This window comes from Musca vetustissima, unplaced genomic scaffold (assembly GCF_032173495.1).
Source record: "Musca vetustissima isolate MV318-11 ecotype Yass unplaced genomic scaffold, APGP_CSIRO_Mvet_v1 utg19218, whole genome shotgun sequence".
Classification (NCBI taxonomy): domain Eukaryota; kingdom Metazoa; phylum Arthropoda; class Insecta; order Diptera; family Muscidae; genus Musca; species Musca vetustissima.
The window spans coordinates 145,035-158,709 of record NW_026874573.1 but is presented as its reverse complement, the minus strand read 5'-3'; the positions used below and the strand labels follow the sequence as shown (position 1 = coordinate 158,709).

Here is a 13,675-nt window from a genome sequence, read left to right as displayed (position 1 = left end):
ATAAATAATATAAATAATTAAAAAAGGTTAAAATCCTTATATATATATTTTTTTGCACACCCCTCGTTGGCCTAAAATTTATTTTAACCTAAAACTAAACCTAAAAGAAATTGCACGTACCCCCCTTGAATTACAACATTACAATCCCTATAACCTATTGTACATTGTACATACCCCTTGGGAAAAAGGTATGTCAATAAACAAAGGGAATGTCGCGGAAATTGGTACTGCAGGTCCCATTACAACATTACAACCCATTGTACATACCCCCTTGAATTACAACATTACCTATAACCTATTGTACATACCACATTGAATTACATCAACAACAAATACACTACATAAAAATTAAAAATAACACTTGATTTTTTAAAAATATGTTTTCAATGTCCTTCCAAAGGCGTGGATTTTTTTAAATATTTATTCAAGGTCCTTCCATAGGCGTGGATTTTTTTAAAATATATTTTCAAGGTCCTTCCATAGGCGTGGATTTTTTAAAAATATGTTTTCAAGGTCCTTCCATAGGCGTGGATTTTTTAAAAATATGTTTTCAAGGTCCTTCCATAGGCGTGGATTTTTTAAAAATATGTTTTCAAGGTCCTTCCATAGGCGTGGATTTTTTAAAAATATGTTTTCAAGGTCCTTCCATAGGCGTGGATTTTTTAAAAATATGTTTTCAAGGTCCTTCCATAGGCGTGGATTTTTTAAAAATATGTTTTCAAGGTCCTTCCATAGGCGTGGATTTTTTTTTTTTAAATATTTGTTCAAGATCCTTCCATAGGCGTGGATTTTTTTTAAATATTTTTTCAACACCCCAACACAGGTGTGTTTTTTCAACAATAAGTCTAAGTCGGAATAAGTATATTTAGACTACCTGTCTGGGATAAAGGAGCGGTAGGACCACAGGGGATTTTTTTTTTTGGGAAAGAGGGGAGTCGAATTTTAGTGACCATGCTTCAGTTCGAATCGTGAAAGAGTTTTAAAAATGTATTACCATATTTGCATCCTCCTCAGATTGAGGTTTGTTTTGTGCATTCTTTTTGTTCGTAAATACCATGCAGAGACAAAAATTACAACAACAAAAAAAATAATTACAAAAACAACAATAGAGGTTAGGACACAAACACCAATAACAATAACAATTATTCAAACCCCATGCCAAACAAACCAACAAAAATTAAAACTTCATCACTCACCAATTGAACTTTTTTCGAGATACCCGGTGTACTGGGCGCCCTCTGGACAGTCGGTGTACCCGGTGTCATATCACCCGTACTAGCCGCCGCAGATATTGAACCCGGCTCCTGGCCATCACCGCTCGGCTGAACATCTTGTAAGGTGGTAGATTTCTTGAAAATGGTCTCGAACGCATTACGGATGCGCTGTTCGGCACCGGTTATTGTGGAATATGGCGTTATGCTAGGACTATTCAATGAGGTAGGTGTAAAGGCTTTAAGATTAAATGAGTTTGTCTTTTTGAGGATGGATTTGCGAGGCTGGAGGGTATTGTTGAGGGTTTCCTGCTTCTTCTTGGGCGGTAACATTTCATCGTTGGCAATTTGACGTAGGCTCAAAATATCGGGAGCGGGCAGAACTTCGAAACGTGACGGGCGGCGCATGCGCTGTTCGGCTTCTTGCTTTTTACGTTCCTCTTCGCGTATCCGCTCTTCGGCTTCTTTTTTCCATTTCTGGGCCACTTCCATACGCTTCTCACGGCCGATGTGTTTCTCAATCATTTTGATCAGTTCGTAACGCTGTACCGACCCGAGCAGGATCATATTTTCGGGACTATCGACCAGCGGCAGGGAACGCAGAGTCTTATTACTCTTCAGTACTTCTTTGAGACGCTGATAGGTGATGCCTTGCCAAATGTATTTGACATCGCGTACCATAAAGTCCTCCACATAGATGCTATACATACCCGAACTTGAGGGCAACAGATCGGGTAGATATGGCAACTTCTTGATAAGTATAATACTATCATACATAGAGGGCTGGAGTAGGGCTGCTATCGCATTGGCAATCAGTACAGCTATCATCACCGGCACCACATGCGTAATCTGGCCAGTCATTTCGAAGACAATCACCGCCACGGAGACGGTGTGAGTGACAGCTCCCGAAAATGCGGCAGCACCTACAACAGCATAACCGCCGGGATTGATGGGTGAGAGGCGGCCACCATAGCGCACCCCGTTGGGGAACCACAAATGCATGCTTTCACCTATCAAACGGCCCAAACCGGCACCAATTTTGAAAACGGGTATGAAGATACCCGAGGGTACGGGTATTGTGGAGGCAATAATGGAGAAGACGAACTGGAAGAGAAAGAATTTTTTAAATTTTTGAAATTCTGATTTTAATTCCGGAGAACTTACCGTAAATATAACATAGCATGTCAGATTGATAAATACATTGGTGTAGGGTGTCACCCAATGGGTAACAATGGCGGCCTGTTCCACGGTCAAATCATCGCGTGACCAGGTAAAGTTACTAAACAGCTGGGTGACCTGTTCATGGGTACCCAATTCACCGGCAATAAACTGGCCCGTGCCCAAGGGGAAGGAAATCGTCGATACCAACAAAGCCAAGAAGCCAGGATACAAAAAGCGACTGGAAAGAAAAAGCAAATGAAGAAGTCAGTACTGATTTTTTATAGAAAAATATTTTTATAAATCCACACCTCTGGAAGGATGTGGAAAAATATGTTAATAAAAACCACGCCCCAAATAAAATAATTTTAAAAACCCATGCCTACGGAAGGACCCTATTAAAATAAATTTTAAAAAATCTCCGCGGTGTAGATACTTACTTCTTTTGGAGGAACTTGTTCATTTTCTTATTCGAGCGCATAAACAGGACGTATCTTCGATGTACCCAGACATAAGCAGCACCACCAAGACCGCAAACTACCCTAAAATACAAAAGAAAATAAAATATGTTAGAACAGTTCGGTGGGGTTGGTTTTTATCAAACAGATTTAAAGCTTGTCTGAATAGTGTTCTCTGTAAGAAATCTCATATTCAGCCGAGCTGAATAGAGATTTCTATAAGAAATTTCATATTCTGCCGAACTGAATAGAATTTTCTATAAGAAATCACATATTCAGCCTGGCTGAATAGAGTTTTCTATAGGAAATCTCATATTCAGCCTGGCTGAATAGAGTTTTCTATAGGAAATCTCATATTCAGTCTGGCTGAATAGAGTTTTCTATAAGAAATCTCATATTCAGCCTGGCTGAATAGAGTTTTCTATAGGAAATCTCATATTCAGCCTGGCTGAATAGAGTTTTCTATAGGAAATCTCATATTCAGCCTGGCTGAATAGAGTTTTCTATAGGAAATCTCATATTCAGCCTGGCTGAATAGAGTTCTCTATAGGAAATCTCATATTCAGCCTGGCTGAATAGAGTTTTCTATAGGAAATCTCATATTCAGCCTGGCTGAATAGAGTTTTCTATAGGAAATCTCATATTCAGCCTGGCTGAATAGAGTTTTCTATAGGAAATCTCATATTCAGCCTGGCTGAATAGAGTTCTCTATAGGAAATCTCATATTCAGCCTGGCTGAATAGAGTTTTCTATAGGAAATCTCATATTCAGCCTGGCTGAATAGAGTTTTCTATAGGAAATCTCATATTCAGCCTGGCTGAATAGTGTCTTCTATAGGAAATCTCATATTCAGCCAGGCAGAATAGTGTCTTCTATAGGAGATCTCATATTAAGCCAGGATGAATAGAGTTTTCTATAGGAAATCTCATATTCTGCCTAGCTGAATAGAGTTTTCTATAAGAAATCTCATATTCAGCCTAGCTGAATAGAGTTTCTATAAGAAATCTCATATTCAGCCTAGCTGAATAGAGTTTTCTGTAAGAAATATCATATTCAGCTTAGCTGTATAAAGATTTTTGTAAGAAATATAATATTCAGCCTAGCTGAATAGAAATCTGATATGCAGCCTAGGAAATCTCATATTCAGCCTGGCTGAATAGAGTTTTCTATAGGAAATCTCATGTTCAGCCAGGCTGAATAGAGTTTTCTGTCGGAAATCTCTTATTCAGCCAGGCTGAATAGCGTTTTCTGTAGGAAATCTCCCATTCAGCCATGCTGAATAGCGTTTTCTGTAGGGAATCTCTTATTCAGCCAGGCTGAATAGCGTTTTCTGTAGGAAATCTCACATTCAGCCAGGCTGAATAAAGTTTTCTATAGGAAATCTCATATTCAGCCTGGCTGAATAGAGTTTTCTATAGGAAATCTCATATTCAGCCTGGCTGAAAAGAGTTTTCTATAGGAAATCTCATATTCAGCCTGGCTGAATAGTGTCTTCTATAGGAAATCTCATATTCAGCCTGGCTGAATAGTGTCTTCTATAGGAAATCTCATATTCAGCCAAGCAGAATAGAGTTTTCTATAGGAAATCTCATATTCTGCCTAGCTGAATAGAGTTTTCTATAAGAAATCTCATATTCAGCCTAGCTGAATAGAGTTTTCTATAAGAAATCTCATATTCAGCCTAGCTGAATAGAGTTTTCTGTAAGAAATCTCATATTCAGCTTAGCTGTATAAAGATTTTTGTAAGAAATATAATATTCAGCCTAGCTGAATAGAAATCTGATATGCAGCCTAGGAAATCTCATATTCAGCCTGGCTGAATAGAGTTTTCTATAGGAAATCTCATGTTCAGCCATGCTGAATAGCGTTCTCTGTAGGAAATCTCTTATTCAGCCAGGCTGAATAGCGTTTTCTGTAGGGAATCTCTTATTCAGCCAGGCTGAATAGCGTTTTCTGTAGGAAATCTCACATTCAGCCAGGCTGAATAAAGTTTTCTATAGGAAATCTCATATTCAGCCTGGCTGAATAGAGTTTTCTATAGGAAATCTCATATTCAGCCTGGCTGAATAGAGTTTTCTATAGGAAATCTCATATTCAGCCTGGCTGAATAGAGTTTTCTATAGGAAATCTCATATTCAGCCTGGCTGAATAGAGTTTTCTATAGGAAATCTCATATTCAGCCTGGCTGAATAGTGTCTTCTATAGGAAATCTCATATTCAGCCAGGCTGAATAGCGTTTTCTGTAGGAAATCTTACATTCAGCCAGGCTGAATAGCGTTTTCTGTAGGAAATCTTACATTCAGCCAGGCTGAATAAAGTTTTCTATAGGAAATCTCATATTCAGCCTGGCTGAATAGAGTTTTCTATAGGAAATCTCATATTCAGCCTGGCTGAATAGAGTTTTCTATAGGAAATCTCATGTTCAGCCAGGCTGAATAGCGTTTTCTGTAGGAAATCTCCCATTCAGCCATGCTGAATAGCGTTTTCTGTAGGAAATCTCTTATTCAGCCAGGCTGAATAGCGTTCTCTGTAGGAAATCTCATATTCAGCCTGGCTGAATAGAGTTTTCTATAGGAAATCTCATATCCAGCCTGGCTGAATAGTGTCTTCTATAGGAAATCTCATATTCAGCCAGGCTGAATAGTGTCTTGTATAGGAAATCTCATATTCAGCCTGGCTGAATAGAGTTTTCTATAGGAAATCTCATATTCAGCCTGGCTGAATAGAGTTTTCTATAGGAAATCTCATATTCAGCCTGGCTGAATAGAGTTTTCTATAGGAAATCTCATATTCAGCCTGGCTGAATAGTGTCTTCTATAGGAAATCTCATATTCAGCCAGGCAGAATAGTGTCTTCTATAGGAGATCTCATATTCAGCCAGGATGAATAGAGTTTTCTATAGGAAATCTCATATTCTGCCTAGCTGAATAGAGTTTTCTATAAGAAATCTCATATTCAGCCTAGCTGAATAGAGTTTTCTATAAGAAATCTCATATTCAGCCCAGCTGAATAGAGTTTTCTGTAAGAAATCTCATATTCAGCCCAGCTGAATAGAGTTTTCTGTAAGAAATCTCATATTCAGCTTAGCTGTATAAAGATTTTTGTAAGAAATATAATATTCAGCCTAGCTGAATAGAAATCTGATATGCAGCCTAGGAAATCTCATATTCAGCCTGGCTGAATAGAGTTTTCTATAGGAAATCTCATGTTCAGCCAGGCTGAATAGAGTTTTCTGTAGGAAATCTCTTATTCAGCCAGGCTGAATAGCGTTTTCTGTAGGAAATCTCCCATTCAGCCATGCTGAATAGCGTTTTCTGTAGGAAATCTCTTATTCAGCCAGGCTGAAAAGCGTTCTCTGTAGGAAATCTCTTATTCAGCCAGGCTGAATAGCGTTTTCTGTAGGAAATCTCACATTCAGCCAGGCTGAATAAAGTTTTCTATAGGAAATATCATATTCAGCCTAGCTGAATAGAGTTTTCTATAAGAAATCTCATATTCAGCCCAGCTGAATAGAGTTTTCTGTAAGAAATCTCATATTCAGCCCAGCTGAATAGAGTTTTCTGTAAGAAATCTCATATTCAGCTTAGCTGTATAAAGATTTTTGTAAGAAATATAATATTCAGCCTAGCTGAATAGAAATCTGATATGCAGCCTAGGAAATCTCATATTCAGCCTGGCTGAATAGAGTTTTCTATAGGAAATCTCATGTTCAGCCAGGCTGAATAGAGTTTTCTGTAGGAAATCTCTTATTCAGCCAGGCTGAATAGCGTTTTCTGTAGGAAATCTCCCATTCAGCCATGCTGAATAGCGTTTTCTGTAGGAAATCTCTTATTCAGCCAGGCTGAATAGCGTTCTCTGTAGGAAATCTCTTATTCAGCCAGGCTGAATAGCGTTTTCTGTAGGAAATCTCACATTCAGCCAGGCTGAATAAAGTTTTCTATAGGAAATATCATATTCAGCCTAGCTGAATAGAGTTTTCTATAAGAAATCTCATATTCAGCCCAGCTGAATAGAGTTTTCTGTAAGAAATCTCATATTCAGCTTAGCTGTATAAAGATTTTTGTAAGAAATATAATATTCAGCCTAGCTGAATAGAAATCTGATATGCAGCCTAGGAAATCTCATATTCAGCCTGGCTGAATAGAGTTTTCTATAGGAAATCTCATGTTCAGCCAGGCTGAATAGAGTTTTCTGTAGGAAATCTCTTATTCAGCCAGGCTGAATAGCGTTTTCTGTAGGAAATCTCCCATTCAGCCATGCTGAATAGCGTTTTCTGTAGGAAATCTCTTATTCAGCCAGGCTGAATAGCGTTCTCTGTAGGAAATCTCTTATTCAGCCAGGCTGAATAGCGTTTTCTGTAGGAAATCTCACATTCAGCCAGGCTGAATAAAGTTTTCTATAGGAAATATCATATTCAGCCGGTCTGAATAGAGTTTTCTGTAGGAAATATCATATTCAGCCAGGCTGAATAGAGTTTTCTAGATGAAATATGCTATACAGCCCATCTGAATAGTGAATACTATAGAAAATCTCACATTTATTATTTATTTTAATTATTTAGCCCATTGGAATAGAGATTTTTATAAGAATTTTTTTATGCAGCCTTGCTGAATATCTAAAAAGTTGTGTATCCTTTAAACTTACCCCATCAAGGCAAACACAAATAATTCCTGAGGATCAAATGGAAATTCCGTAGTGAAATTTGTTAAGAACACAGCCCGCACAGTATCGGCATTCTGGAACCATACGGCCAATAGACGAAACACTGTAGCACCACAAACGGCCGCAAAAAAGCCACGCCAATAGTTACGCACCGCAAAATACGTTGTTGTTACTTCTATACTAAATAATACACCTGCAGGAACGAAGAGCGAACATGAAATTTCATAATTTTAATTAAAACAGAAAAGTTCGTATACTTACCGCCAACTGGCGCCGCAAAACACGCACCCACACCCACTGCACAGGCAGCGGCCAACATTTCCGAATTGCGGGACTCATTTTCATAGATACCTTGGAATGATGTTACTAGCTTACTTAATAATTGTGCTACAATACTTGCTATATGTACGAATGGACCCTAGAGGGATACAGATGCGGATTCGGATAATGAAACGAAATAAAAATAGAGAAAATTAAAAAGTGATGTTGGCAACCCTGTCGTTCGTTTGTGCGCTTTGTTGTATTTTGACAATTTTAATACTTACTTCCTTTCCTAATGGCATACCACTGCCCAAAGTTGCCGTTAAACCAACAATTTTGGCCACTAATGTCTTAAAGGTTAAATATTCTTTTAGGGCCACCCCTCGTAGAATGGTTTTCATTTCGGGTATACCGGAACCTTAAAGATATAGGGGATAATATATTGTTTGTTGTGGTGGGTTTAATACAATTTTTTTATAATTGAAAAAGTTCAAAATTAATTTTAGGTTAGTTAGTAGGGTGGAAAGACAGAGGGGATGATAGATAATTTTAAATGTGACTTAAGTTTTTGACCAATTTTGGATTCTAAATCGATTACGTTTATCTGTTTTTGGCTCGAATCTCAGTTATAGCTCGTTTTTAGGCCTAGGTTTTTAATTGAAATAGAAGTTTTTTTAAATGACAAAATATACCTCGTGACCTAATAAACCTTTTTGATATGGTCAACCTCGGTTCGCTCCTAGACTTAAAACTTGTTCATTCATTCATTTAGTTTCATACTTCTATTAAGTTCAATCGTATATTTCGACGAATTCGGTCAATGAACGGGAAGATCGAATTTAGTACCGAAAGAATAGAACCTGGTACCGTTCGTTCCTTTTGCAGAATATTTATTTTGAACCAGTTCGTCAGTTGACAGGCTATCAATCTGTATTACACACTTATGTTCGGACCGGGGAAATTTCCCAGCGTTGAGTCAAATTAAGCCGCAGGCTCCACTCCTAAGCTACCATAACCATTCCTTGGGAACTGAAAAATTTGTTTTCCCGACTAGCGACAGAGAGAGCCATACAAGTAGCTCAATACCACTCGGCCATCGGCTGCCACCCCAGTTATATATGTTTTCTGCTTTGGGAGCAACATATGCGAAATACTTGTTCCGGATTCCTTTGGGCCGTGCCGGGATCGAACAAAACTCCGGACCGTGTTTTTGTTCGATTTGCCAGAACATCATTCACCACAGGTCGGTAAAATGTAATGGGTGCAGGGAGTGTGTGAACTTTAGGAATTGTTCCGAGTTAGCCCGGTTGCTAGACTACAGCGAGTCTTCGTCATCTTTTTCGTCGGATTACGGAACTCCACCACAGTCTCCTCAACAGCAACCCAATATGCAGCATTTAACACCGCACGTTGCTGTCCCTACTCCTGATAGTGCATTGTTTCTGCAATTTAATTGCAACAGTCTTCGAAGAAAAATATACGATATTGTGGACTTCATGAACTTGGCCGCGGCGGTGCAGGTAACCAATCTCAATGAAAATTGTAGCCTACAGCGTTGTGATGGTTACAAAGTTCTGAGGAAGGATCGCACCAGATGTGGAGGTTGGGCCTATATCACTTGAGCCTGACTTTAGTGAACCATACATTAGAGTCGTCGCTAGATCTTAACTTCCAAGTAGAAGCAGTTTGTCTTGCAAATGAGCGTGATGAGCTCCGACGATCTAACCTAGCAGATCCCAGGATCAGGGAAATTTTGTTGGAGGTCAGCAGATAAGTCATCAGGGATCAGGGAAATTATGTTGGAGGCAGCAGATAAGTCAGCGGAGCAAAAGCGGAATAGATGGTTGGAGCACCAAAAGAATTGCAACATCGGTACCGGTGTAAGTAAACTGTGGGCAAGGGTTACGTCGCTCTCGAACCCTGGCAAGAAGGATGATAGGACCTCAGTAACATTTAACGATGCAACTGAGACTGACCCAAAGAGATGCGCCAGTTATTTTAGCCGACAGTTTGTCCCTGACGTTGGGCCCTGACGGAATATCTATGTATATGCTGAAACAGCTGGACGAGCGTCAACGTGGCGTAGGGGAACAAACCAAATCCCCCTAATGTTGACGACCCCCGCAAACGTATAAAGAACCACGACCTGAGAATTTGCACTTGGAATGCAGGATAACTTTAACTGGTACAATGTCAGCAGTTAAAGTAGGAAAGGACCTCTCGGAAACCTTCAATACTGAACGAGGATTCTGGCAGGGTGACACTTTGTCGTGTGATCTTTTTAACATCCTGCTGGAAAAGGACCTCGGACCAAAGATAGAATTTAAGAAGTACAGCTTCGAGGTAGTTAAGTATTTTATATGCCTTGGTACCGCCATAAATAAAACTAATGACATGAGTTTTGAAATTCGGAGAAGGATAGTGATGGCCAACAAATGTTATTATGGTCTAAATAAACAGTTTAGAAACAAGGCCACCTCCCGCCAGACCAAACTCACACTCTACAAGACGCTGATATTACCCGTGCTGTTGTATGGATCTGAAGCATGGGTACTTGCACAAGTAGATGAGACAGCTCTTGGAGGGTTTGAGAGAAAAATTCTACGGATGATCTATGGGCCGATTTGCGTCGATGCTGAATATCGCCGTCGAATGAGTCATGAGCTATACCATATATTCTCGGACATTGACATAGTCAGGCGGATCGAGCTGCAGCGACAACGTTGGCTAGGCCATCTTGAATGGATTAAGATGTCTCAGCTCAAAAAAGCATATAAAAGCCAGCAGAAGGGGAAGGCCACGAATCCGATGGAAAGATCAAGTAGAAGACAACATCTCGGAAAATTGTCTTTCAAATTGGATGAGATGCGCACAAGACCGACGCACCTGGAAATCTTTTTTAAGTTCGGCTTATGGAACAATCGTTCTGTCATAAGCCAGCTAAGTAAGTAAGTAAGCCCATATATTATGGACTGGTAACCACGAGCTTTATAATTTGTACGCCGACATCGACATAGTCAATCGTATTGAGCTGCAGCGATTACGGTGGCTAGGCCATGTTGTGCGAACGAATGAGAATGCCCCAGCTCAAAAGGCAGCCTACTGATGGCTAGGTGGAAAGATCAAGTAGAAGACAACATCTTGGAACGTGGTCTTTCAAATTGGAGGAGATGCGCACAAGACCGACGCGCTTGTCTCAGCTCAAAAAAGCATATAAAAGCCAGCAGAAGGGGAAGGCCACGAATCCGATGGAAAGATCAAGTAGAAGACAACATCTCGGAAAATTGTCTTTCAAATTGGATGAGATGCGCACAAGACCGACGCACCTGGAAATCTTTTTTAAGTTCGGCTTATGGAACAACCGTTCTGTCATAAGCCAGCTAAGTAAGTAAGTAAGCCCATATATTATGGACTGGTAACCACGAGCTTTATAATTTGTACGCCGACATCGACATAGTCAATCGTATTGAGCTGCAGCGATTACGGTGGCTAGGCCATGTTGTGCGAACGAATGAGAATGCCCCAGCTCAAAAGGCAGCCTACTGATGGCTAGGTGGAAAGATCAAGTAGAAGACAACATCTTGGAACGTGGTCTTTCAAATTGGAGGAGATGCGCACAAGACCGACGCGCTTGGAAATCTTTTGTAAGCTCGGCTTATGGAACAACCGTTCTGTAACAAGTCAGCTAAGTAAGTAATAAAGGTATTGTCTATTCCACATTTTGTCACTTTTGTTAGTATCAGAACACGTCATGCATTTTTTCTATTAGAGGGATCTTCGAATTATTCATTTATGGCAACTCTGAGTCACAGAGGTTTGTTAGTGGGAGAGAATTTCATTCAGTTCTTTCAATAGTGTTAGTAAAAATTACAATAATTTATGTGTGTGTGAGCAACAAACCATTAAAGTAAAGTAAGTAAGTAAAAAAATTTACAAGATCTTATAATAAAAATTTTGAAAAAAATGGTTTTGAAAATAAAAATTGAATAAAGAATTACAACAATTTATGATAAAAATTGCAAAGTTTTATGAAAAAATAAAAAAATTATAAGAAATCATAAAAAAAATTGACAATTTTATGAATATTTACTTTAATTTCAAAAAATTACAATATTTAAAATTAAATTTGGATATAATTTTGAAAATAAAATTGGTTGACTACTGAATGGATTTTTATACTGCGAATTAAATATTTACTTAGCTGTACTTTAATGAAATGTTGGCAGATTAGAGAATGTTATTGATTTTCATATACAACAGTGGAACATGGTTTTAATAAATTTAGATGAGAGAAATATTTTTTGAAGAAGTAGGTGAGTATATTATAAAAAATGTTTCAGGGGTTCAAAATGTAGGTTGTTATAAGCACATATAAGTAAAATTTTCTATAACTCGTCTATGTCCCCATAAACCGATGTTATCTGTTCGGGACAATGGTGGTTCGAGTTGTGAATGTTCCAAAGCATAAAACATAAAAATTAAATTTATCCAACAAAAAAACCTTACCTATACTCTGCGGTGCTATCAGATGTACAAAACCCGCCGAGAAGAGAATCAAACAAACGGGTAATGAGACCCAGGCAAAATACTGGGCAATCGGTTGAGATGTTAGATCTCGATATAACCAAACGCGAGCTAAAACAAAATAATCCAAATGAGAAGGAAGAAGAAAATTAAAAATGCCTGTAAAACTTACCATTTGTACATATCGATATACCCTTGTCCATAATATAGGATAGTAGGGCCATTATAATACCCAGCAGGGCTAAAAATACCCAATCTTCGCCAAGGCGGGCAAATGTGTGTTTCCATATCCATGATGAGACTTTAAATGCACGTGACTCACGTTTTCCTAGGAGTTCCTGTAAATATTTCCCAGGACTGCTGCTTTATAATCAATTTGTTTTGGTAGAGTAGGGGTACATGGGTTCTAATTTAAGAGGGAGAATGGGGGAGTTAAGAGGGGAGGGTACTCGAAAAGGCAATGCAATTTAAGGGAGGCACAGTGATTCATGTGGTTGAATTTTTTTGCACAGAAACTGAGGTTGGATTCTTTTCTATAGAAAAAGTAGACTTCAGGAACTGAGGTCGAATTTTTTCTATAGAAAAAAAATAGCACCACAGGAATTGAGGTCGAATTTTTTTTCTATAGAAAAAAAGCAGGAACTGAGGTCGAAGTTTTACACCTCAGAAACTGAGGTCGGATTTTTTTTCTATAGGAAAAAAGAACACCTCAGAAACTGAGGTCAGATTTTTTTCTATAGGAAAAAAGTACACCTCAGAAACTGAGGTCGGATTTTTTTTCTATAGGAAAAAAGTACACCTCAAGAACTGAGGTCGGATTTTTTTTCTATAGGAAAAAAGAACATCTCAGAAACTGAGGTCGGATTTTTTTTTCTATAGGAAAAAAGTACACCTCAGAAACTGAGGTCGAATTTTTTTCTATAGAAAAAAATAGCACCTCAGGAACTGAGGTTGGATTTTTTTCTATAGAAAAAAATAGCACCTCAGGAACTGAGGTTGGATTTTTTTCTATAGAAAAAAATAGCACCTCAGAAACTGAGGTCGGATTTTTTTCTATAGAAAAAAGTACACCTCAGAAACTGAGGTCGGATTTTTTCCTATAGAAAAAAATAGCACCTAAGGAACTGAGGTCGGATTTTTTTCGATAGAAAAAAGTACACCTTAGGAACTGAGGTCGGATTTTTTTTCTATAGAAAAAAGTACACCTTAGGAACTGAGGTCGGATTTTTTTCTATAGGAAAAAAGTACGCCTCAGGAACTGAGGTCGGATTTTTTTCTATAGCAAAAAAGTACACCTCAGAAACCGAGGTCGAATTTTTTTCTATAGAAAAAAATAGCACCTCAGAAACTGAGGTCGAATTTTTTTCTATAGAAAAAAATAGCACCTCAGAAACTGAGGTC

General features: G+C 38.6%; 1 protein-coding gene across 1 annotated transcript in view; it reads right to left on the bottom strand.

The window, feature by feature from the left end:
* Nucleotides 1–1,142: 1,142 nt before the first annotated feature.
* Nucleotides 1,143–13,675, bottom strand: part of LOC133334593 (chloride channel protein 2) — a 48,999-nt gene continuing 36,466 nt past the window's right edge. The window contains exons 3-10 of the mRNA XM_061542911.1: nt 12,447–12,612; nt 12,257–12,385; nt 8,035–8,168; nt 7,751–7,907; nt 7,472–7,682; nt 2,810–2,911; nt 2,376–2,610; nt 1,143–2,315 (exon numbers count right to left, since the gene is read on the bottom strand). Coding sequence (XP_061398895.1) covers nt 1,143–2,315; nt 2,376–2,610; nt 2,810–2,911; nt 7,472–7,682; nt 7,751–7,907; nt 8,035–8,168; nt 12,257–12,385; nt 12,447–12,612 — 2,307 coding nt within the window. The remainder of the gene's footprint in view (nt 2,316–2,375; nt 2,611–2,809; nt 2,912–7,471; nt 7,683–7,750; nt 7,908–8,034; nt 8,169–12,256; nt 12,386–12,446; nt 12,613–13,675) is intronic.